Genomic DNA, 25,739 nt, shown 5'->3' on the forward strand with positions numbered 1-25,739 from the left:
TATTATGTATTACATGCTGGAAAGATATGCGGTGGATAACAATATTCCAACATTATGTTCTTACCAGTGGGGGTTTTTGTAGTAAAAATTGTCCAACTCCCAGGTCCATTTGAAGACATAGTAATGAAGCTAGTAAAAGAGAATCTACCACTTCAATGATAATCCCTACGATTTTGACTCTTAATTTATTTTTGTCCAAAAGCATAATTTAGATGGATTTCTTGCCACAGTTAAGGAGCTTAAATCATCAATTGTGAAAAGATTTACTGCTTACATGGAAAATAAATCTTTGTGTTTATCTACTTTTAGAGATCCTAGATTTAAGAAGAAAGTTCAAAGAAGTGATATGAAAAACAAAATAAAGGAATGGATTTTAGAAGCTCTGGAGCAAGATCAAATGGAGATAAGAGGGATTCTCTTGATGATATTTCAACAAGGTATGCTTCAACCAGTTGTACTGAAGATCAAGATGTCCCAGGCTTTTTCTATGATTTTTTCAAATATGTTTGATGAATTAGATTCTGCTAAGACATAGTGTTCAAAACGGGAATGTCACCCAGAGTAAGTTCAAAAGAGAAGCAATCCTCAAAAAAAAGAACAAGCATTATTCAGCGTTGCACTCGAGAATTGAATCAGTATTTAAATTTGCCATTACTGGCTAGAAATAATAGCCCAGTGGTTTTCAACTGGGGTGGCGCAATAACATTCCAGGGGTGCCAAATAATTTGGGGTTTAAGTTACTTAAACTTATTTTTTTTGAAATTTATATATTTATTTCATTATAAAAAGGTGTATGGTAACTTTTTAATTTTGTGGTGATCATGTTTATTTGGTGCCTCTATATAAAGAATAAAATTATTATATATATACAGTATATAATTTGTATTATGAATTATAATTTTGTTTATAACTATCATATAACATATTTCTTTAGTATTATATATATATATCTACAGAGAGAATCAGATCTAACAGGCAGAAAATTGAGTAGGGGTGCCACAAAATAAAATACTTAGGGGGTGCCGTTATTAAAAAAAGGTTGAAAACCACTGTAATAGCCCATTTCTGTGATGGAAAAACGTGCGAGACAAACTACCTCTTCTGAGTAAACAGGCTTTGAAATATTTAAGTGCACCAGCTTCATCAGTTGAAAGTGAAGGAATATTTAGTACTGGTGGTAATTTGTATGAACCTGAAGAAATAGGCTATGTCCCAAAAATGGTGGAAACTCTGATGTTTTTGCATTACAATTTTAAGAGTGTTCAATTTCGATTACTCTGCATAAAATTACTTTTAATTTGTTTTTTTCCCTTTATACTATGTTAAAAAAAATGTTAAATTTGATTAAAATTCATTCCTGTTAAGTTGCATTGTTTTATTGTATTCTCTGTATTAATAAAAATAAATTGGCTATAACAGCAGCCAAACTCAGAAAATATTTACTTAATCCATTTCAGTTTATCAAAGCTATCTGATGAATCTCTTGGTAGTGATTAACTGGCTTAAATTTAGCAGGAAATGGCCGATTAATAAAACTGATTAATTGGCCAAGGAGTTGACCGATTAATCGGTGCATCCTTGATATAGAGTACTACAGTTGTATGGTAGCCACTTTTATAAGGAGAAGACATTGTCATCACTATGTACACTCTTGAGATACAAGGAAGAAATTGAGGATCACACCTCAATTAAAAATGCAAATGGGCATAAAAACAGTGGACAATTAGTGAGTAGATAAATAGTAGTTTTATCTGATTTATATAATGGGGACACACATTCCTTCAATTAAAGAATTTTACAGTTAGCTAAGTGTGGAACACCAATCCAAAATGTAGCATAAGATTTGCCATGGGAATGCTACTAAAAGTATAACAGAGGAGGAAGTGCAACTCACGAAATTGTAAAAAAAAAAAAAAAAAACACATTTTGAGAAAAGAAAAAAATTATTTTCTTTGCTGCTTCTATTACAAAGACAATTTTTATGCTTATATTACTAATAATATTTAAACTTATTTTTAATGTTAATCTTTGTCATTTAATGAAATGACATCAATCTCATTAAAAATATAATCCACCCACCGCACAAACATGATGAATAAAGTAGATCACAACAAATATTAGTAAATTTGGGAGTAATGATAAATAAATATGTCAGTCAATTTCGGGTCTCACCATAAAAAAAAAAAAAAAATTTTTTTTAATTATTTACTGATCTAATACAGCAATGTATAGGGTGGCCAGAATATCTTGTTACCTCTTGCAGAAATGGTTACCATAGAATTAGTACTATTTTGCACAAATATTACAACATATGATATGCCTTGTTATCCCATCACTTGAAATGTACGAGCAGCTTTCACCATTTTATTTTTGCAGATTAGATGAACAAAGTGTGATACAAGTAATTACACCAAGAGGCAACAAACTCTTATCAGTGTCCGGATCTAACAGGAAAAACACCAGAAGAGGGGTGCAGATCAGTTTCTGGAAACAATTTAGGCAACACATCCCTACGAAACAGAAACTTCAGCAATGGGAACATAAACGTCATAACAGAAAACACAAGCAAAGAGCTTAAACACTATCTATGCTTAAGCTCTACTACCTGTAAACTTTCTTTTAGTGCACTTCTCTTTTTCTGATAAATCATGAAAAAGGATTTGAAGATAAACCATTGCTGATTTTAAACAAGCACAGGAAACGGCTTGCGAATTAACAAAAAAAAAAAAAAAAAGCAATTGATTAGGCAAATTTTAAAGTAAAATTCATTCAACTTGTAAATTTTGACTGAATTATCTTGAAAGTTCAAGGGGGAAAAAAAAGGACTTTATGTAAAATTTACTAATATCGAAATTAAGCAAGCTATAGCTGGTGCACATTAAATGAAACACCTTGCTTATAGATTACTTAGAACAGTGCTTGGGGTTTAAACTCCCCTCACCCCCACGAAATCTTGAGGAATTATGTTCAATCATAATAAATTACAAATATTAAAAAAAAAAAAAGCCTCTTCTGATCAGTAAAGTGATATCAGAATAAACTATAAATTCCCTTTATAAGGTCTTGGAATGGTTTCCAATTTTGGTTTGTTCACAAAGGGGTTACTAGAAGTAAAAAATTGAGAAACATTGACTGCTTGCTGTATTTTACATCAAAGTATATATGCATGCTACAAGAGAGCATATACACTATCAAAAATACACATTTGTACTGTAAGCTGTGACACTGGTAAACTGTTCTAAAATTTACAATGAAAATGTAAACTCCTCTGAAGCTTATATCTTCATAGTATCAACAAGTATGTTTTTAAATAAAAACCTGTTCAGTCTTTAAATAACTTTAATAAAAGCAGGGTGGTAGACATCTCAAGTCAATGAAAATGAACTATGTAATCAAATGCCATTTAGAAACCAATTTAAAAATGCAGGAGACTGGCTGTGCATCCTTTACTGAAAGATGAGAAACTATTGAATTCTCTTAAACAATCCAACATATAAGGTTAATTGCTTAAAGGAATGCTGCTGAACTTCTTTTAACAAGGCAAGTGCAAGTGAATAATGCAGAGTAGATGCCAGCTGAATGTGCAGCCACTATAAAATGTCATGCAGATTGAAATGAATGTAAGCATGTCATATAATGATTTTGGAAAGGAATAAAAAGTGACAAAACTATAAAGACAAAAATATGAATTAAAAAAAAATTAGTAAAAGTCCTAGTTTGCAGATAAAAAAAAATCAAAATTGTGTCAGTTTTAATTGTGTTAAAATACACAATTAAAACATTTAATATAATTACATGGCTTAATCTCATTTTCAGAGATTCAATCAAATCTCTAAAAATTAAATATTTCTGATTGATTTAAAAGTTTTTGAAGTATAATTAGAGATTTTGGAAAGGAATAAAATCTGAAAAAACTATAAAGGCAAAATTATAAATTAAAAGAATTAATTCAAGTCCAAATTTGCAAATGAAAAAATAATGAAAACAAATGTTTCAGTTTTTTGTGTTTTAATTGTGTTAAAATACACAATTAAAACGTATCTAATATAATTACATGGTTTAATCTCATTTTCAGAGATTTAGTCAAATCTCTAAAACATTTCTGATTTATACTTTAATTAATTTCCAATTGCATCAAATGTATCATTTTTTTTTTATTAAAAAAAAAAGTCTCCATAGTTATACATGTATACAAATTTTAAAGGCAAATAAAAAAAAAAAGTGTAAAATCAGCTGATCTTCCTGTATCAACTTAAAAGTGAATCTAAACAAGGGATACACCATTGCAGTTTCGCTTTGTTATTTAAATCAATCAATCCCTTCCATAATAATAATGATAGCCTGTTAGATGTTGGTAGATGGTAAATAAATTTTAATTAAAAACATAAATACAAAACCATTTTAGAAAATAAATAAATGCAAAGTATTTCCGAAAACAAAATAAATAAAACGCAAAACTTAAACCGAATTCGATTTTAGCCACAGCTGAATGGGCCATGAAATGTATGAGCTTTGAATTATACAGTGAACTGGGAAATTCGACTTTTCATTTCGTAATTAAAAATTCCGAATGCGATTGGCATTTAGAAACAGGAAGAGAATTTAAGCAATAAAAAAAAAAAAAGGATGTTCACTGATAACTAAGAAACAACATTCGTGCTATAATAATTCTGATCTACTTTACAAGTTATGAAATTCGGAGCACATACGCTTATAACATCATGTCGCGCGCTAAAAGGCAAAGGAACATTTATCCATAACGGTTAACGCGTATGTATACAAGGTACCTTTAATTCATTCCGCCATAATTAAAGGTAAAGTCTATGTTGGTAAACAAAAAAGGATGAAAGCGGCATCTTGTGTTTACCTGGTATCATATGCATGTATATAAATTTCAGCGAATACAAAAACAAATGTTAGGGTTGCAGCGATACAGAAAATCGAAGAATTTGAGAATTTTTTGCCTTTAATCTGTAATGTTTATATATGTAGAAAGCATTTTGTAAAACACGTTAAAGCTGACGTTCAGATTTTCCTAAACTTCTGTTATTATTTTATGCTCATGAATGTCCAAATAAAAGAGAAATTTAGAAATTTAATAAGAACCGCTCTGCTCAACAACTGATACTAGGCTTAACATAGCCTATTGTACTAGCGCAGCTGAAAAGAAACGCCCATTCTAAATGTGGAAAGATCAAAATGAAAAGGAAAATATTTCTATCCAAGCATATGGGACATCATCTTTTTAACCTCGAAGTCTGCGATATAAAATAATTGATACTGCTATGAAATGCAAAGAAAATTGCATATGCAAAGTGTGAGAACAGCTTCCTGCACTCTGACCCTTCTGAGTAGCAACGCTGGGTAACTGAATTGCGTTAGGTCGATGCACTAAATTTCTGTTGGGTTAATTTACTTTCTAATAATCTTATGAAAGCAATACAGCAAGTACTTAAGAATTTAACACATCCAAAATTCACTTTATAAATCATGTTTAGTGAAAAATGATGACGCCTTTCCTTACCTCTATATAATATTTTTTCGAGCATGATTTTATTCCCTTGACGTGCGCCATGGAACAATAACAGAGTCCGCCATTTGCAATGGCTCCACAGCGCATGGGCATCGAAATCTAGTGGGATGTCGGGTAATGTTATAAACTTCCTATAGAGGACACTACTGATGACAAAAGCTGAGATAGTTATAAGTGGTTCTTCTGTATAGATTTATTGTTTCGTGTTTGTTATGTTTGCTTTTCTAAATTAAGTAGTGTACTTTAATTGATAAATTAATCTTTACTATGGCTGATGAAGTGTTATTCGACTTACTCCATATGGAACTAGTGTGCATGCATTTTGACGAAAAAGACGGTAAAGACTCTGATATTTCAAAACTGGAAAACATAGGATTTTGGACTGGCTACCGATTAGTAGAGCGACTAACACGAGATTGGCCACGATTAAGGGAAGAGCTTGATGCAATGAAATTCATTTGTAAAGAATTATGGTCTTGTGTTTGCAAGAAACATGTAGATAAACTGTCCACGCATTATCAGAACGGAATTTATGTAATACAGGAAACTAATTTTCGATTCCTTACGCAAATAACAAATAGTAAGCAATATCTTGAAGTAATTCCAAAGTATTTGGCCTTTACGTGTGGTCTTATTCGTGGCGCACTTGCTAACTTTGGTCATGTAGGTGTGGTAACGGCGGAAGTCAAGTCGCCTCCTAGTTGTGAATTCTTTGTGGAAGTAGAACGTGCATAATAAAATTCCGATCTGATCTACAAGGTTCACTAACACGTTTCGGTGTATTGATTTTAAACGCGAAAATGTATGTATTTGAATCTAATTTATCGGTATACATGAAGAAATAAAACAAACAAGAATTCAGTTTGTGTTGTATTGTGTACACCACCGTGTTAAACACTTAAACTTAAATATTGTTGCATAGGTATATATATATTTTCGAGTGTTCGCTGAAGGTATACATTTCTGAGCGATCTGATTATAGAGAAAATATCATGTCTCGGAAATAAAATTTAGATGCAGAATTCCGCTTGCCTAAATTTTGCATGTTTTTGAGTTTCTAAAACCTGTCTTATGCAAAATCAAATCTAGAATGGAATTTGGGGGGGGGGGTATAAACAGGGAGCACGTATCTGTGGTTACTAAATGAAAAGAATTAGGTGCTTCTCTATTACGTAGCTAGCAAAATAACACAAGAGAACAGAAGCAGTATTGCAATTAACTGGTTTTTAAGTCCATGCTATATACTGTCAGATTCCCTAACCTTCCTCGCTAAGGAAATTTTTAAACCTGGAGAGGAAGGAGAAAAGTAAGCAATACTTTTTTATTTATATCAGTATTTTATATTTTTAAGAATAGGAAAGTAAAATGTTCACTGGTGTGTAAAATTAATTGCATAAAATTTTATATATATATATATACACACAAGGTGTGTATATAATCCACTAATCCTGATTAACATAACTGGATTAGTACAAGTATGCTACACGTCATTATAGTTAATTAATACATTAACTAATAAAATATAAAGTAGAATATGGCCACTGTTATACCTTCTCAATACCTGTCCAAGAACACATAGACATCTGCTATTTTAATTATGAATCAAGTGCTGTTTGTGCTGGTGAAGTTGCTTGTTAATAAGTATCTAAGGTGCCATACACATTCCTGTATAAGTTTAGTAGAAGTCTTCTAATTCGGTTCAATGGATTATGGATGAAAACTTAATTTTAAAAAACTTATTGAAGATGAACTTAAGAAAATTATTAGCTTGGTGACTTAAAGGTATCAAGTGAATCCTCTTGAGAGTGATACTAACCAAAACTCCAGACACATGAAGGTGCAAGAAAAATTTTTGGACATTAGTGTTTCTTATTTACCTGGCCTTGGGTTTGTGCCAGAAATAATGACACCTGCAGATTGTTATTATTAGTTGATCAAATGATAAGAATATCTTAGTATTTTGAACAACTGTAATAATATTTTAAACAACAAATAGAAAGGGAAATGTAAAGAAAAGTCTGGAAGCAGAAATACTGATATAAATAAAATGGAAACATTGATGGATAGAGGAGTTAAATTTTTAAATGGCCATATCCCTTCAGTAATTTTATTTCCTCTTTGACTACCTTAAGATTTGAAAATGTAACTTAAATGAGACAGAGACATTGGGCAAACTTTCACCAATTCAAGTAATAAAATTGGAGATCACTAATTTAAAAAAAGCGAGTCCCAAATTGGTTGATATTGTAATGTCAGGTGTCGGAAATAAAAGGTGCTCTACTCAGTTGTGTGTGGTATGGTTGTATATCTTGTTCACATATTGTGTATGGATCAGTTGTTATTGTTTTTTTCCTATTTTAATGCATTGAATTAATATATCACCTATAATTTGTGTATTAAAACTTATTCAATGAAAATATTGAAAGTGTGGGAAGGGACTTAATACACTGACAGTGTAATTGTATCACCTTGCAAGTTAATGGTCAAAATATATATGTATCATCAATAGAAAATCTACATAACATGTGCACAATCTGAAATTTGGTGTTACTGTGTCATGTAAGTAGATAATTGCTCTGATATTTTTTCAAGACAGTCAGTACATTCTTTTCTTCTTATTGGGTATTTTGATGAAGTTAATGGTCTATTCCAAATATAAGATAGTGCATGCTTCCAGGAAGACAAGGCCATTGCACATACTGTTAGTGACTTCATGAGGGTATTTAGAGAGACAAGAACCTTTGGTGTGTTCCATCTCATCTCTGGATTTCTTTCTATGGGGAGGCAGTAAAAAATTGTTTACAATGGTAATTTTAATGCCCTTCAAGAAATGGTGGAAGTCATTGCCAGTATCACTCGGGCTGACTGGATTTGTATCTTTGTGAATTCACAAAAATGTAATAATGGTTGTTTATACAGTGGTGTGCAAAACTTAAGGACCAGTCAGGTTTTCATCTGTAGCTTCTCATAGGAGTGGCCTGGATATGGGAAAGCATACCAAAGAAACCTCGTGAGGTACAGAAATGAAGAAAACAAAGCGGTACAGAGGGATTTGATTCAAAAATGGCAACATAGCACTGGCTGCCATGATACAGATGCATCACTGCCAAAGATGGAATAAAGGGAAGAGGTGGTCCTCAGTAGGAGATATGGCCACCCCTAATGTCGATGCAGGCTTTGCGCCACCTGTCCATACTTAGAACAATATTGTTGATAAATTCTTGTGGTAACATCATCCATTCAGCTGGTGAACTTTTTCTGGTGGGTGTGGATGTGCCACTAGGTGTCTCCCCAGAGCGTCCCATATGTGTTTGATGGGATTTAGATTGGCAGACCGGCATGCCAATCCATAGGAACAATGTCCTCACTTTCCAAAAGCATATCAACAGCTGCAGTGCAATAGGGTGTGGCGTTATCATCCATAAACACAAACTTGGGGCCAATGGCACCTCGGAACAGATGCATATGGGGAAAGATTACCTCAGTACAGTAGCATTCACCAGTTACAGTACTGCCTTCTAGTATCTTGAGATGTGTACATCTATCCAAGATAGCACTTCCCCAGACGAGAACACCTAGACCGCCATGTCGATCCCTTTCAGTGATGTTTGCGGGGTGATACCATGTGCCAACTTCTTGGCAGATTAGCTGATTTCCCGAATCGCTGCTGAGACTGAATCTATTCTCATCAGTAAAGAGTACCTTACCCCATTGCACTGCTGCCCAGTCCTTGTGTTCGATGCACCACTGTAAACGGTGTCTCCGATGGGCAGGTGTTAAAGGGACACAGCACACTGGCCGTTTGGCAAACAGTCCACCTTTGTGGAGTCGCCTGGCCACAGTAAACCACGACATCCTGCGTCCTGTGCAAGTGGTGGTCATCACTGGGCGTTGTTTTTCGTGGATAATCACCACTGATCCTTCGAACAGCTGGACCTGTTGTTCTGAAGGCCGACGATGCTATGGGTGATACCGAACTCTGAAGCCACACTCTTCGAGCTTCCCAATTATTCAACCCCGGGTAAAGTCATCCAGATGTTGTCCATTTCATTGTCTGTAGCACTGTATGAAACCAACTGAATGTCTAACAATCATGCTCGCCATTCGGTAATTTGCACATAACTGCTGCTTTTTATCTGTTTACGTGAGCCCTCTCATCATGATTCAAATTTTTGCATGTGCACCAGCTTTCTACTGAACATCCACCAAATCGCCACAGGCTGTTTCATTTTATTTTGTAGTTGTAACCATTATCATTATTAGTTTGGACATTACACAGGGACTTAAGTGACCAGGTGATAAAAAAGAAGTAAACAGCTTTATAAAATCAGATATTATTATTGTTGTGATATATATGCACAAATAGATAGACAATCACCAAAAGTTTCAAGGCTCTCAGTATGAGTCACTGTGCCAGATGTAAATTAAATAGTCTGTTTCTTCCAGACCATTGTTATCAAAATTCTTTTATGCAGTTGCACAAAAAGAAATCGTGGATTCAGAAGCACCACAGATCATTTTCATCGATGCCAGGTAAATCTTTCCATTGATCTTTTCCATAAAAAGGAAAGTGTCAGAGATTTTCTGATGTTAATTGAATAAAACATTTAATTTTTGGGCAATTTCCATTCATGCTTGGTGAGGATTTTTAGTAACCCACCCAAATGTGTGGCTGACTTTCCTGCCCAAGTGAAAAGCATTTTCATCACTAAAAACAAGCGGTGCTGCTATACTGTCCTCTTCCACTTTCTGTTGAAAGTTTCAGCAAAATTAATATCATTTGTACTTATCATTTGGTTTTAATGCCTACACTGTCAGCTTTTAAAGTAAATGATTACAAAGCATTTATCTTAAGTAAATGCTTCTGTGAAGCTTTTATTTAACAGATTATGCTAGGCTGTCATTTGAAACATTCACCTTGTAGATATATCTGTAAGCAGACTTTGTATACATCCTGAAAAACTTCTCTTACATATTGCATAGTTTCATCAGTGGTGCAGGGATGACTTTAGCCTCTCCCCCTTGCAGATAGTCTTTACTTTCAAACTGCTTATACCATTTTCATATAAACTTGTATATATATAAGTTTATATATATTGTATAAAAGTTATGTTCATATTAGTCACTGAATTTATCTTTGCAAACTGGATGACACAAATTGCTGTTTCTCAAGAGAAGCCATTGCCCGCAGGGTTTAAAAAAAATTATTAGGTTTGTCATTTTGTATATCAAAATTTACTGTTGCATGCATGGTCACTATTTTGGGAACATCTGAAAATGTTTATTTATTTTTGAATTACTATATTATGTTTCCTAGAGCAGGCTAACATATTTAAAGTTGATATTATTTAACCCATAAGATTTAACTCAATTTAAAATAAAACTCAAATTTCAATATGAATATGATGGAATGGGTTTAGGTCAGTGACTCTAACTTTAATGACAGAAGGATCCCCCCCCACCCATCCAATTCTTTAGCTTGAAAATTTAAGTAATGCCCAAACTTTACTTATAAGAAATTTCAGAAGTAAATTGTAGAACATAGTTTGAGAAATACTGGTCTAGATGGCAAAAAAAAATGCTTACTTTATAAGACCAGCTTCCAGCATTTATATAAATATCATAACTTTAGATACAAAAATAACCTAAGATAGAGGTTCTGAAAGTGTGTGGTGGAATACTTGGTTTTTAGGGGGTGGGGGATGCTGCTTGTTTGTATGAAGCACTTTTTAAACAAAATGTGGATTTTTTTTTTTGTTGACACAGTTCAGTTATTATACCGTACCATTGAATTCAAACTTGGAGAACCTTGACCTTAGAATTGGCATTGTAAAACTCCAACCTTAGTGTAATGAATTGCCTCAAGAGGCAATAACATCCATCCATCCTACTAATCCACGTATGAAGTGTATTTTATTTCAATTTTTAAGATTAAATGTATCGTAGAAGTGTGTGTGTATATAGAAGTAATTTATAGAAGTGTGTGTGTGTGTGTGTATATATATATATGAAATTTATGAAATATTTCGAGGTGGGGAGCGAAGTATAAAAGTTTGATAATTCCATCCTAAATTGCACTTCTTATTTCACCCCATGTGGAAAAAGCTCAAGGGGCTCACATTTGGTAAGTATGGGTTTGGCACACCCAGGGTTCTTAGCTGGATATTATCATTTTTCTCTTTCTTGGTGATTCCCTTTTACTTTCTCTCTCTCTTGGGGTAACAGGGGATTTTTTTTTTTTTTTTTTTTGGCTGGTGCAGCATAAGCTTTATACTTCCTTGAACCATATAGCTAATAATAATAAAAATAAAATAAAAGCTTGAGTTTGATTCCCTTGTGGATAGGAGGAAGTTCTCTGGGCTTTTTTCCATGCTGAGGGCATGTTTAGTCAGTCTTGAATGAAAATTTTTCTCTCAGAAATTTGGATTTTTTTCATTGTGCAGATGAAATATAGAATACTTGCAATTGCAGACAGGATATATTGATGCTCATATACAGAAGCAATTACAGGTGATCCCAGCCGAGTGTGTGGGGGGTTGCATTCTGACCAATGTTTGCTCACTGCAATTCCACTTTCTGCAGGTTACTGTTCTTATGGAAAAAGTGGTTAGGTTCTGAAACTTTATGTAGGAAATTAAAATTAATCTGTGTTACAAATGGTATAATTTATTTTTAAAAGAAATTAACAATTTCTTAATTTTTAAATCGTAAATTATATATGGAAGTAATATTTTTCTATGTTAATTTTTGCTAGTATGAATCAGAGCTGTAATACTCAATATGTTCTACGTTGATAATAATATTAGTAAATTAATAAGAGGAGTTTACCTCAATATAGTACGTGGAACACTTCCGTATGATACCCTTCAGAAATTAAAACGGAAAAAACGAAAAAATTGACAACTTACCGGTACATTAAAGTAAAATATAAATAATTAAATAATCAATTTAACACAATTCAAAATCAATTCAAAACAATTAAAATTCAAATTAACGCAATTAAAAGAATCTAACGAAAATATTCAAAACGATTTTCCTTCCTGAAGCTGACAATGCTTTTCGACCGACTGTCGTGATCACAGGAATGAAAATTCCTGTGATCATTGTCATTGTCTGATCATTATCTGAAGCATTGTCAGCTTCAGGAAGGAAAATCGTTTTGAATATTTTCGTTAATTCTTTTAATTGCGTTAATTTGAATTTTAATTGTTTTGAATTGTGTTAAATTGATTATTTATATTTTACTTTAATGTACCGGTAAGTTGTCGATTTTTCCGTTTTAATTTCTGGAGGTATCATACGGAAGTGTTCCACGTACTATATTGAGGTAAACTCCTCTTATTAATTTACTAATGTTAATTTTTGCTGGAATGAGGGTTTCAAAAATGAACGGCGAGACTTACTACTACTTCTATAATTTCTCATCTCTCATTCCGTTGATCCGATTGAGTGACAGCAAGTTCATGCCCTAATGTAAATGTAAAGGGCACCTATGTTGAAAGAAAACTAAACCCCAAAAACAACTAAATTATCGAAAGTTAATCAGATATATGCTTCCATTATAGAATCGAAATGAATTCCTACCTAAATTTAAAATATAACTGCATGCTGAGAAAAGTAAAACAATGAAATAAACTTGGCTTACCAACACATATGAAGAAACACTCAATTGATGAGACTGCTAGCAGAAGGTGAACATGCATTTGAAGTTGACTTACAAAATCTGTAATTTTTGTCTATCTCTGTTTTGTCATGATCTTTCTCATGTCAACATAAGAAACCATAATAACGTCAATGCCTCTCTTAATTTTTCTTACACCTATGAAAGTCAGGATCTTCCTGTATAATCTCCTTCAGGAACTCAGCTGCTTTTAGAATCTCTGGTATACCCTTGTTTGTTAGTTCAGGTTTCTTCTTCACAAACATATTTATTGGGGTCCAATAGTTTCAACTCCTCATTTTTTAATTCCTCCTGATGGGAACGAATATCGTCTAAAATTTCTTCCTGCCCTATAATTCTAAATCCCTCACCTTCAATAATGTTTGAAAGTATAATAATTTTCTCAACTTTTATCTGAATAATATTGAGGTCTTGTGAGTCACTTCCTGTTTCAGGGAGTAGCTTCTTCCAACAGTTCTTCAAAGTTGACTTCTTCTTTTCAGTCCATAACTATTCAGTTATTTCAATACCTGGTTAGCATTGTGAATTCAGCCCAACATTGGTGCACACTTTTATCTGGAAATTTTTCAGTTTTAGAGATTTGCCAAGCTTTTGCTTAGATAATAAGATTTAAAAGTTGAAATTATCTGTTGGTCCAGGAGTTGTAAAATTGATGTGTTCGGTGGAAAAAACACGTTTTGCGTTTGGATTGCAATTGAGAAGTGACACTCGGTGACTTCGAGCATTGTCTAACATAAGGAGCACCTTGAATGATAAATTCTTATTTTTCAGATATCCAACTTCAGGTACTAAACAGTGAGCCAGTCATCCATTTTTTTCTTTTCGATTGCCAGGAAGAGAGGATTTATTTTTGCCTTCCAAAGCCCTTGGATTTTCTGAATGATACACTAATAACGGCTTGCATTTATAATCACCAGAAGAATTACTACAAGATAGGAGAGTGATTGTTCTTTGACGATTTGAATCCAGGTGCATCTCTTTCTTCTTTGGATTAATATATCCTGTTAGGCATTTTTTTTTTCTAATAGAGTCCAGTTTCCTCACAGTTAAAAATCTGATCTGTCATGTATCCTCCCTCTTCTACTACATATTTCAGTTTGGGTAAAAAAATTTTCCACTGCCTCCACATCAACAAAAGCAATCTCACCAACAACTTTAATATTGTGCAGATTTGCTCCTTTTTAAAATCTATCGAACCATCCCTTGGGTGCACTGAAACTTGTTTCACCATTTGTACTAGCAGCGAGAGAGTTTGTGATGTTTAATACATTTGGTCTTGCACCTGGTCATATTAGAACTGAGAGGCTCATTTCTATTCCTTTGGTCTTTGATCCAAATATTCAATAAATGTTCCATTTTTATAATACGTCAACTGACAAAAGTGGATTTTGCACTTGCCGAGTTTGTTGCTAACCTAATGCTTGCTTTAATTTTGGCCTTGCACTTCATAATTGTTTGTATCGATAATTCATTGCACTCATATTCTTTAGCTAAAAATGCATACATTCTTCCTTGCTCTATTTTCCCCAAAATAATCATTTTCTGATGCAATGACAGAATTTTTCTGGATTTTTTCCTTCCCTGAATTACTTTCGGATGTAGAGGCACGCTTTGAAGCCATTATTAGCATTAGTTTAGGCACATGATGCAAGAAAGTAAGGTTATACAGCATCAGCCAAAAAAAAATACTTCCCATTTCACCCATCCAGTCACTCCAAATGCTTTCTAGTCGAGACTTAAATTTATTTAAGCTATCAACTTCCACAACAACAGAAGGAAATCTGTTCCAGCAATCAACTACCTGTTGGCTAAAGGCAAACTTCCGCACATTATTCTACAACTGTCTCTCCTCAATTTTAATCTATGCCCCCCACCCTCAGGTTCTTAGTCTGAGCAAGCAGTAGTATCCTGTCAACATTGAGCCTGTTCCTAAACCATTCAAGGCGTTATACACCTGTCAGATCACCTTGCACATGCCTAGTCTCCAGATGCTGCAACTTGCAGAACTTAAGCCTTTCTTCATAAGCACAACACCACTTTGTTCTTCTCACCAATCTTGTTGCCCTTCTCTGTACTTGTTCTACCAAATCTACATCCTTCCTAAAATGAGGCCTCCTGACCTGTATACAATACTCAAGGTGTGGCCTGACCATTGCCTTATACAAAGGGATAATCACCTCCTTGTCTCTGCTAGCAAAATTCCTATATATCATTGACAAAACTCCATGACCTGCACTGCTCAGAGAACTTCACATCTGATTGCAGAATTACCCCCAGGTCTTTTTCATTCTCCACTTCCCTGAATGTAGTACCACACAGTTGGTATGTTTCTCTTGGGTTACTGCTACCCATATGCAGTACTTTGCATTTGTCAATGTTAAACTCCAGTTGCCACTTCTAAGCATATCTGCCTAACATTTCTAGATCCTGTTGCAGTAGCATACTATCTTTAATGTCATTAACAACCCTGCCAACCTTTGTATTATCTGCAAACTTAAACATTAAACCTGACATCTTCATGAATATCATTGATAAATACACAAAATAACAATGGGCCCAGCACCGAACCGTGGGTGACTCTGCTAATAATCTTAGTTCACATAGAGCAGTGTCCATTTATTACCACACTCTGCCGTCTCCCACTCAAACATCCCTTTATCCATTGCACTAACTTGCCCTTAATGCCATACTGCTCCAATGTGTACAGCAATCTTCCATGTGCAACAATATCAAAAGCTTTCTTGAAATCCAAGGGTATGATATCAAAATTATTTTTAGCATCCAGTTCCTTTGTGACCATGTCATAGTGTCCAATCAAATAGGTCAGACAAGGCTTCCCTTTAACAAATCCATGCTGTGCCTGAACTAATGCCGCTGTCTTGCCTAGGTGATCCTGTATTACCTCTTTAACCAGTGACTCCATTATTTTCCCCGGAACAGAAGTTAAACTAACAGGTCTGTAATTATTTGAGTCACCCTTTGAATCCCCCTTGTGAATTAGGGATACATTTCCAAATCTCCAATCCATGGGGACCTCCCCTGACCCTAAGGATGCACTCATAACTATCGCTTCTTAGCGATAGTTATGAGTGCATATGAGTTAAGAATGCACTCATAACTTCCCTTGCTGCCTCCTTCATTATAACTTGATATATTCCATCTGCCCCAGGTGCCTTTTTTATGTTTAACTTCACCAATTTCTTCTCCACTTTGCTCTCAGTTATCACAAAATCACTTACTTCCCTGTTAGAGTTTGATAAACTTCTGGCATTCCCCTCCTTGAATAACTCCTCTCGTGTGAATGTAGATGCAAAATTCTCATTCAGCTTATCAGCTACCGGTTTATCAATAGTTGAACCAGCTATGTTAAGTGGACCAACTTGATTCATCCCCTTCCTTCTAGAGTTTACGTAAGTAAAGAACTCTTTGCTGTTTCTCTTTGCATCCTTTACCAAAGATTTCTCATAATCTTCCTAACCTCCTTTGTGACTTGGTTACAGACTAGCCTATATATGTTGTAGGCTTCTGTGTCGCCTGATAATTTATATGCATCCCGTGCATTTTTCTTCTCTGCCACGAGCCTCATTAATTCATCCGACGTCCATTTAGGCCTGAATCTTGAACAGTATTTCTTAGTTGGTAAGAAAAGCCTAATAGAGCCAGATTAAGTTCCTGAAGGCTTCCCATTTAGAGTATACCGTTGGTAACATCATCAGTTGATCCCACTCTATAGAATTTAAAAACTGTCTAAGAACTCTGTAGTCACCTTTACGAAAACAAAAACCCTTCCCTTTACCCTTGATCGTAGTTACATCTGTAAGTAAATCCCACATCAGTACACCGTGATCACTGTCACCTCGTGGGTCCTTTATCTGCAAATTCTTAATGCATGCGTCATCACTGATGATAATCAGATCAATGGTTGCCCCTGATCTGATTATCAGCCTCTGGTTGCCCCTCAAACATGTTGCTGTAGAAAAAAATCCTCCAATAAATCCATAAAATATTGCTAGCATGCAAGTGTCCAACCCACAAGTTCCAGTCAATATCTGAAAAGTTAAAATCCCTCACTACAAGACATTCTGATTTACTGGCCCATTCTATTTCTCTGCACAACTGTTCATTGTACTCATCAGTGTCCTTAGGCCTATAACATACTACTACTCTCATTTTCCCTTTCCCAGTGTTTATGTCACACCAAACAGACTCAACATTGCACTGTCCACCAGTGTCAACTGGATGCACTTCCTTAGATTTTGGGTGTTTCTTAACTAATTGCAAAACCCCTCCTCACTTCCTACCATCTCTGTCCTTTCTGTATACATTGTACTCCCCAAATTCCAATTTTGCACTGCTTATATCTGTGACACCATGTCTCTGATATCCGATCAATATCTGCCTTTGATGTCTTCTTCACTTCAAATTCATCAGTTTTATTTAATATACTTCTAGCATTAGTGTACACACACTTGTTCTTACTCTTAGTTACCCTAACACAGCCCATGTACTTACTTGTTCCATGACTCCCAGCAGCTCTTGAAATCCTCAGCAACTTGCTCTCTAGGCTGCTGCTCATTACAATGGAAGCACTGTAAGAATCACTTTCGCTTTTGCCTACAGCTTCTGGCCGTAGGCAGAAGCAAAACCGTTAATTTTTAGTCTGTGAATCCCCCCCCCCCAAGCTAGCAGTTTTCCGACCAACCTAACACTGCCTCAATAGCATCGGCAAATATTCTTGCACCCTTTCTATTTAAATGTATCCCATCCCTGTAGAAGCAGTCTCTACTGTTAGCAAGCACAGACCACTCTGAAAAAAATTCTACCCCGTGAGCCTTGCACAATCTCTCCGGGGCCAAATTGATTGACAAGGCTCTCATCATATACTCCCTCCAATTGTGTCTGGGCAGAATTGCAGACACTTTCAAATTTAACCCTAACTTGCAACTTATTTTCAGCATTGACCTGTACTTGTTAGGTAAATCTGGAGATCTCTTACTCTTAAGGTCATTAGTGCCAACATGTACAACAAGATCACCTTTTGTGCCCTTAAAAGATGATATCTGCTCTACAACGTCATCAACTTTTTCCACTGGCAGACACACCCTGGTCCTGTTCCACCTATCCTTTTTTGTGTCATCCTTTGTGAATTGGGGGTATATTTGCACATCTCCAGTTCGTGGGAATCTCCCCTGAATCTAAGGAAGCTCTCATAATTACGGCTAAGTGTTTGCTTACTTTCCTCTCTGCCTCCTTCAATTTACCTGGATAGATTCCATCCACCCTGAGTGCCTTTTTTTATGTTTAACTTCAACAATTTCTCCTCCACTTTGTTCTCCATTATTACAAAATCATTTAGCTCCCTCTTAGAGTTTAGTAAACTTCTGTACTCCCCTTCCTTACAGAATTCCTCATGTGTAAATGTAGCTGCAAAATACTCATTAAGTTTGTCAGCTATCTGAACAGGATCATCATCAATATCAAGTGGACCAATCTGATTCATCCCCTGCCTTTAAGAGTTTACATAAGTAAAAAAGTGTTTGTTGTGATAGTTTGCATGCATCCGTTGCCAAAGATTAGCATTAGTTTAGGCATATGATGCAAGAAAGCAAGCTTATACAGCATCAGCCAAAAAAAAAACCCCATTCCCATTTCACCCATCCGGTCACCCCAAATGTTTGTCTAGTTCAGCCTTAAATTTTATTTAAGCTATCACCTTCCACAACAACTGATGGAAGTCTGGTTCGACAATCACTACCTGCTGGCTAAAGGTAAACTTCTACAATTGTCTTTCCTCAATTTGAATCTATGACCCCTGAGGTTCTTAATCTCAGCAATCGGAAGTATCCCGTCAGCACTGAGCATGCTCAAACCATTCAAGGCCTTATGCACCTCAATCAGATCACCTTGCAGGTGCCTAGGCTCCAAATGCTGTAACTTGCAGAATTCAACCCTTTCTTTGTGAGCGCACCCCTTTGTTCCTCTCACCAATCTTGTTGCCCTTGTCTGTACTCGTTCTAGCAACTCTACATCCTTCCTAAAATGAAACCTCGAGACCTGTATGGAGTACTCAAAGTGTGGCATGATCATTGCCTTATACAAAGGGATAATCACTTCCTTGTCTCTGCTAGCAAAATTCCTATATATCATTGACAAAACTCCATGACGGGCTCTGGCAGCCTGTCTGCACTGATCAGAGAACTTCATATTGACTGCAGAATTACCCCCAGGTCTTTTTCATTCTCCACCTCCCTGAGTGTAGTACCACACGGTTGCTCAATGACAAAACCCACAATGAAGGTTTTGTCATTGAGCAACCGTGAAACTCACATTGACATTGTCAGCAAAGACTCAAGCCGACTAAGGGATCGTCCAAGTACAAGTACTTACTTGTTAACAGGAGAGACTGCTTCTACAGGGATGGGATACACTTAAATAGAAAGGGTGCAAGAATGTTTGCTGATGCTATCGAGGCAATGTTAGGTGGGTCGGAAAACTGCTAGATTGGGGGGATACAAGGACTAATAGATTAACAGTAGCCACTGGCAGAGGTGAAAGTGATTCTTGCACTGCTTCTATTGGAATGAGCCGCAGCCTGGAAAATAAGATGCAGGATATTTCAGAGACTGCTGGGAATCATTGGGGTACAAGTAAACACATGGGTTGTGTTAGGGTAGCTAAGAAAAAGAACAGGTGCATGTATACTTGTGTGTACACCAATGCTAGGAGTTTAGTAAATAAATTTGATGAATTTGAGGTATTGCTCAAAACATCAAAGGCAGATATTGTGGGGATTTCAGAGACGTGGTGTCACACAGATATAAGAAATGCAGAACTGGAATTTGGGGAGTACAATGTCTACAGAAAGGATAGACAGGATAGGAAGGGAGGAGGGGTTATGCTATTAGTTAAAAAACACATAAAATCCAAGGAAGTGAAGCCAGTCGACATCGCTGGACAGTGCAGTGTCGAGTCAGTTTGGTGTGACATAAGCATTGGGAGATCAAAATTGAGAGTAGGAGTGTGCTATAGGCCTAATGACTCTGATGAGTATAATAAGAAACTGTTCGGAGAAATAGAGTGGGCCAGTAAATCAGAGAGTCTTATAATGGGGGATTTTAATTTCCCAGATATTGACTGGAATTTGGGGGCTGGTCACTCACACAGTAGCAAGGCTTTTGTGGATTTATTGGATGATTGTTTTCTACATCAGCATGTTCGGGAGGCAACTAGAGGGAGTAATACTCTTGATTTGATTATCAGTAGTGATTCTTCATGCATTAAGAATCTGCAGATAAATGAACCACTTGGTGGCAGTGATCACAGTGTGCTGAAGTGGGAGTTACTCAAAGAGGTAACTACCATTAGGGGTAAAGGGAAGGGATATTGCTTTCGTAAAGGCGACTACAATGGACTGAGACAGTATTTAAATTCTATACAGTGGGATCAACTGATGATATTGCCAACAGCAAATTCAAAATGGGAAGCATTCAAAGAACTTATTGTGGAAGCTACTAGGCTTTACATACCAACTAAGAAATATTGTTCAAGGTTTAGGCCTAAATGGTTGTCAGATGAACTAATGAGGCATATGGCAGAGAAGAAAAATGCATGGGATACATACAAATTAACACGTGACACGGACGCCTATGATAGATACAAGTTGATCTGTAACCAAGTTACAAAGGAGGTTAGGCAGGCGAAGGCAGATTACGAGAGATCCTTGGCAAGGGATGCGAAGAAAAACAGCAAAGAGTTCTTTACTTATGTAAACTCTAGAAGGAAGGGGATGAATCAGATTGGTCCACTTGAGATCGATGGGTCAACTGTTGATGACCCTGCTCGGGTAGCTAACAAACTAAATGAATATTTTGCATCGATATTCACACATGAGGAGTTATTCAGCGAGGGGAATGCCAGAGGTGTATTCAACTCTAGCAGTAAGCTAGAGAATCTTGTAATAACTGAGAGCAAAGTGGAGGAGAAATTGTTGAAGATAAACACAAGAAAGGCACCTGGGGTGGATGGGATCTATCCAGTTATATTAAAGGAGGCAGCAAAGGAGGTAAGCAAACCCTTAGCCATAATTATGAGAGCTTCCTTGGACTCAGGGGAGGTACCCATTGACTGGAGATGTGCAAATGTGACCCCAATTCACAAAGGGGGATCAAAGGCTGACACAAGTAATTATAGACCTGTGAGTTTAACTTCTGTTCCCGGAAAATTAATGGAGGCACTGGTGAAAGAAGCACTGCAGGATCATCTAGACAAGACTTCAGTTATAGCTAGCACACAGCATGGTTTTGTTAAGGGGAAGTCTTGCCTGACCAATTTGATTGGATACTATGATGCAGTCACAAAAGAACTGGATGCAGGGAATAACTTTGATATTATATACTTGGATCTTAGAAAGGCTTTTGATACTGTTGCACATGGAAGACTGCTGCACAAATTGGAGCAGTGTGGCATTGGAGGCAAGTTGCTGCTATGGATAAAGGGGTGGTTGAGGGGGAGAAGACAGAGAGTGGTAATCAATGGACACTGCTCATTGTGGACTAATGTTATTAGTGGAGTCCCTCAGGGTTCAGTATTGGGGCCTTTATTGTTTTCTGTATTTATAAATGATATTGATGATGGTATATCAGGCTTAATGTCCAAGTTTGCAGACGATACGAAGGTTGGCAGGGTTGTCAAGGACACTACTGACACTATGCTGCTGCAACAGGATTTGGAAAGGTTGAGCAGATGGGCTTCGAGGTGGCAAATGAAGTTTAACATTGACAAATGTAAAGTACTACATATGGGAAACAGCAACCCCAGAGCAACGTATCAACTCTGTGGTACTACACTGACAGTGGTAGAGAATGAAAGGGACCTGGGGGTGGTGGTGCAGGCAGATATGAAGTTCTCTGAGCAGTGCAGACGAGCTGCAAGAGTAGCTCATGGTGTATTGTCAATGATATATAGGAATTTTTCTAGCAGGGATAAGGAGGTGATTATTCCCTTGTATAAGGCAATGGTCAGGCCACACCTAGAGTACTGTATACAGGCCTGGAGGCCTCATTTCAGGAAGGATGTAGAGCTGCTGGAACGAGTACAGAGAAGGGCAACTAGATTGGTGAATGGGACAAAGGGGTTCTCTTACGAAGAAAGGCTTAAGTTTTGCAAATTACAGTGTCTGGAAACTAGGCACCAGCGGGGTGATCTGATAGAGGTGTACAAAGCCTTGAATGGTTTGAGCATGCTCAATGCTGATGGGATTCTTCCTCTAGCTCAGAAAAATCACCTGAGAGGGCATAAATTCAAATTGAGGAAAGACAGATGTAGGATAGATGTGCGGAAATTTGCCTTTAGCCAGCGGGTGGTTGGTGGGTGGAACAGACTTCCATCCCTTGTCGTGGAAGTTGATAGCCTAAATAAGTTTAAGGCTCAGCTGGACAGGTATTTCGAACGAACAGAGGGGTGAAGTGGAAGTGGTTATTTTTATTTATTTATGTTACTTTTTTTTTTTTTTTTTTTTTTTTTTTTGGCTGATGCTGCATAAGCTTGCTTTCTTGCATCAAATGCCTCTACTAATGCTAATGCTAAAGTATTACGTCACACTGTTTCTGAGAACTTGTCCTTCCTTGCTAGCTTCTGATGTATTATCCTGGCTACCTGGTCATTATTACTATTATTATTAGCCATATGGTGCAAGGAAGCCTGAGGCTTATGCTGCACTAGCCAAAAAAAAATTCTGAATTACCCTGAGAGAGAGAGAGAGAGAGAGAAAATAAGAGTCAGAAGTAGAAGGGAAGGGAATCACCAAGAAAGAGAAGAATGATGAGAAGAACAGGTAACTACCATCAAGGGTAAAGGGAAGGGTTTTTCTTTTGTAAAGGCGACTACAGAGGTCTGAGACAGTATTTAAATTCTATACGGTGGGACCAACTGATGATGTTACCAACAGCAAATTCAAAATGGGAAGCATTTAAAGAATTAATCTTGGAAGTTACTAGGCTTTACATACCAACTAAGAAATATTGTTCAAGGTTTACCCTAAATGGATGTCAGATGAACTAATGAGACATTATTATTTTATTATTATTATTAGCCATGTGGTGCAAGGAAGCCTGAGGCTTTTGCTGCACCAGCCAAAAAAAAATTTCTGAGTTACCTCTGGGAGAGTGAGAGAGAGAGAGTCAGAAATAAAAAGGAATCACCAAGAAAGAGAAGAATGATGATATCGAGCTCAGGACCCCGGGTGTGGCAAAGAAGGAAAATGCATGGGATACATATAAATTAATGGGTGACATGGAAGCCTGGGATAGATATAAGCTGGTCTGTGACGAAGTCACAAAGGAGGTTAGGCAAGCAAAGGCAGATTATGAGAAATCTTTGGCAAAGGATACAAAGAAAAACAGCAAACCTTTCTTTACCTATGTAAACTCTAGAAGGAAGGGGATGAATCAGATTGGTCCACTGGATATCGATGGTTCAACTGTTGATGATCCTGCTCAGGTGGCTAACAAACTAAATGAATATTTTGCATCTGCATTCACACATGAGGAGTTATTCAGGGAGGGGAATGCCAGAGGTGAACTAAACTCTGGCAGTGAGCTAGATGATTTTGTAATAACTGAGAGGAAAGTGGAGGAGAAATTGTTGAGGATAAACATAAAAAAGGCACCTGGGGTGGATGAGATCTATCCAGTTATATTAAAGGAGGCAGCAAAGGAAGTAAGCAAACCCTTAGCCATAATTATGAGAGCTTCCTTGGACTCAGGGGAGGTACCCATATACTGGAGATGTGCAAATGTGACCCCAATTCACAAAGGAGGATCAAAGGGCGACACAAGTAAATAATAGACCTGTGAGTTTAACTTCTGTTCCAGGGAAATTAATGGAGGCACTGGTTAAAGAAGCATTGCAGGATCATCTAGACAAGACTTCAGTTATAGCTCACACACAGCATGGGTTTGTTAAGGGGAAGTCTTGTCTGACTAATTTGATTGGATACTATGATGTGGTCACAAAGCAACTGGATGCAGGGAATAACTTTGATATCATTTATTTGGATCTTAGAAAGACTTTTGATACTGTTGCACATGGAAGACTGCTGCACAAATTGGAGCAGTGCGGCATTGCAGGCAAATTGCTGCTATGGATAAAGGGATAGTTGAGTGGAAGAAGACAGAGAGTGGTAATCAATGGACACTGCTCGTCGTGGACTAATGTTATTAGTGGAGTCCCTCAGGATTCAGTGTTGGAACCATTGTTGTTTACTGCATTTATCAATGATATTGATGAAGGTATATCAGGCTTAATGTCCAAGTTTGCAGACGATATGAAGGTTGGCAGAGTTGTTAATGACAGTATGCTGCTGCTGCTGCTGTAACAGGATCTAGAAAAGTTGAGGTGGAAAATGAAGTTGAACATTGACAAATGTAAAGTACTACATATGGGAAGCAGTGACCCCAGAGTAACGTTTCAACTCTGTGGTACTGCACTGAAAGTGGTAGAGAATGAAAAGGACGTGGGGGTAATTGTGCAGGCAGATATGAAGTTTTCTGAGCAGTGCAGACTGTCTGCAAGAGTAGCTCATGATGATGTCTTGTCAATCATATGCAGGAATATTTCTAGAAGGGATAAGGAGGTGATTATCCCCTTGTATAACGCGATGGTCAGGCCACACCTTGAGTACTATATACAGGTCTGGTGGTCTCATTTTAAGAAGGATGTAGAGCTGTTGGAACGAGCACAGAGAAGGGCAACAAGATTAGTAAATGGAACAAAAGGTTGCTCTTACGAAGACAGGCTTAAATTTTGCAGATTACAGTGTTTGGAGACTGGGCACATGCGAGGTGATCTCATTGAGGTGTATAAAACTTTGAATGGTTTGAGCATGCCCAATGCTGATGGGATTCTTCCTCTTGCTCAGAATAATCACCTGAGAGGGCATAAATTCAAATTGAGGAAAGAGTTGTAGAATAGATGTGCGGAAGTTTGCCTTTAGCCAGCGGGTAGTTGATTAGTGGAACAAACCTCCATATTTTGTTGTGGAAGTTGATAGCCTAAATAAATTTAAGGCTGAGCTGGACAGGTATTTGAAACGAATGGAGGGGTGAAATCAGAGCTTTTTTTTTTTTTTTTTTGGCTGATGATGCATAAGCTTGCTTTCTTGCATCATGTGTGTCTAGTAATGCTAAATGATGATATCCAGCTGAGGACCCTGGGTGTGCCAAGTCAAATAAGTAGTGGGCAAGAGTTAACAAACTAAACAAACCTTTTAAAGTAATGGAAAACTCTTCCCCATAGCTTCCTTATGATTAATTGATAATCTTGGCAATCTCAATATGAGATTTCTCAATGATTCTTACTGAATACAACTGACAGCTTATGTCACTCAAGCCGACCGGGCTAGCCAGGTTGGTAAAGTGCCTGCCTGGCAACCTAAAGGTTACGTGTTAGAATCCCGCCTTGGGCTTGGGTCTGAATAAAATGCAAAAACTTTGGGAGGTGCATTATGGCCACAGAAGCCAATGCACC

At 36.7% G+C, this 25,739-nt stretch overlaps 2 protein-coding genes across 5 annotated transcripts in view; one reads left to right on the forward strand and one right to left on the reverse strand.

Annotated features, from left to right (window-relative positions):
• Window positions 1–5,593, reverse strand: part of LOC150080999 (uncharacterized) — a 342,313-nt gene extending 336,720 nt beyond the window's left edge. For all 4 annotated transcript variants that reach the window (XM_090381533.1, XM_090381534.1, XM_090381532.1 and 1 more), the window contains exon 1: window positions 5,525–5,593. The gene's annotated coding sequence lies outside the window, so the exon portion shown is untranslated. The remainder of the gene's footprint in view (window positions 1–5,524) is intronic.
• Window positions 5,594–5,708: 115 nt separating this feature from the next.
• On the forward strand, window positions 5,709–6,392 carry Trs33 (trafficking protein particle complex subunit Trs33). Its single transcript, XM_090381336.1, has one exon. It carries the CDS (start codon window positions 5,801–5,803, stop codon window positions 6,266–6,268), a length of 468 nt encoding a protein of 155 aa, XP_090237462.1. The 5' UTR covers window positions 5,709–5,800; the 3' UTR covers window positions 6,269–6,392.
• The last annotated feature ends 19,347 nt before the right edge of the window (window positions 6,393–25,739 follow it).

The sequence above is a fragment of the Mastigoproctus giganteus genome, chromosome 9 (assembly GCF_048544385.1).
Source record: "Mastigoproctus giganteus isolate SK-2022 chromosome 9, ASM4854438v1, whole genome shotgun sequence".
In the NCBI taxonomy this organism is placed as follows: Eukaryota; Metazoa; Arthropoda; class Arachnida; order Uropygi; family Thelyphonidae; genus Mastigoproctus; species Mastigoproctus giganteus.

What these genes read in the sequence shown, in the direction of transcription:
- Trs33 (XM_090381336.1), top strand. Translation starts at nt 5,801, where the DNA reads ATGGCTGATGAAGTGTTATTCGACTTACTCCATATGGAACTAGTGTGC.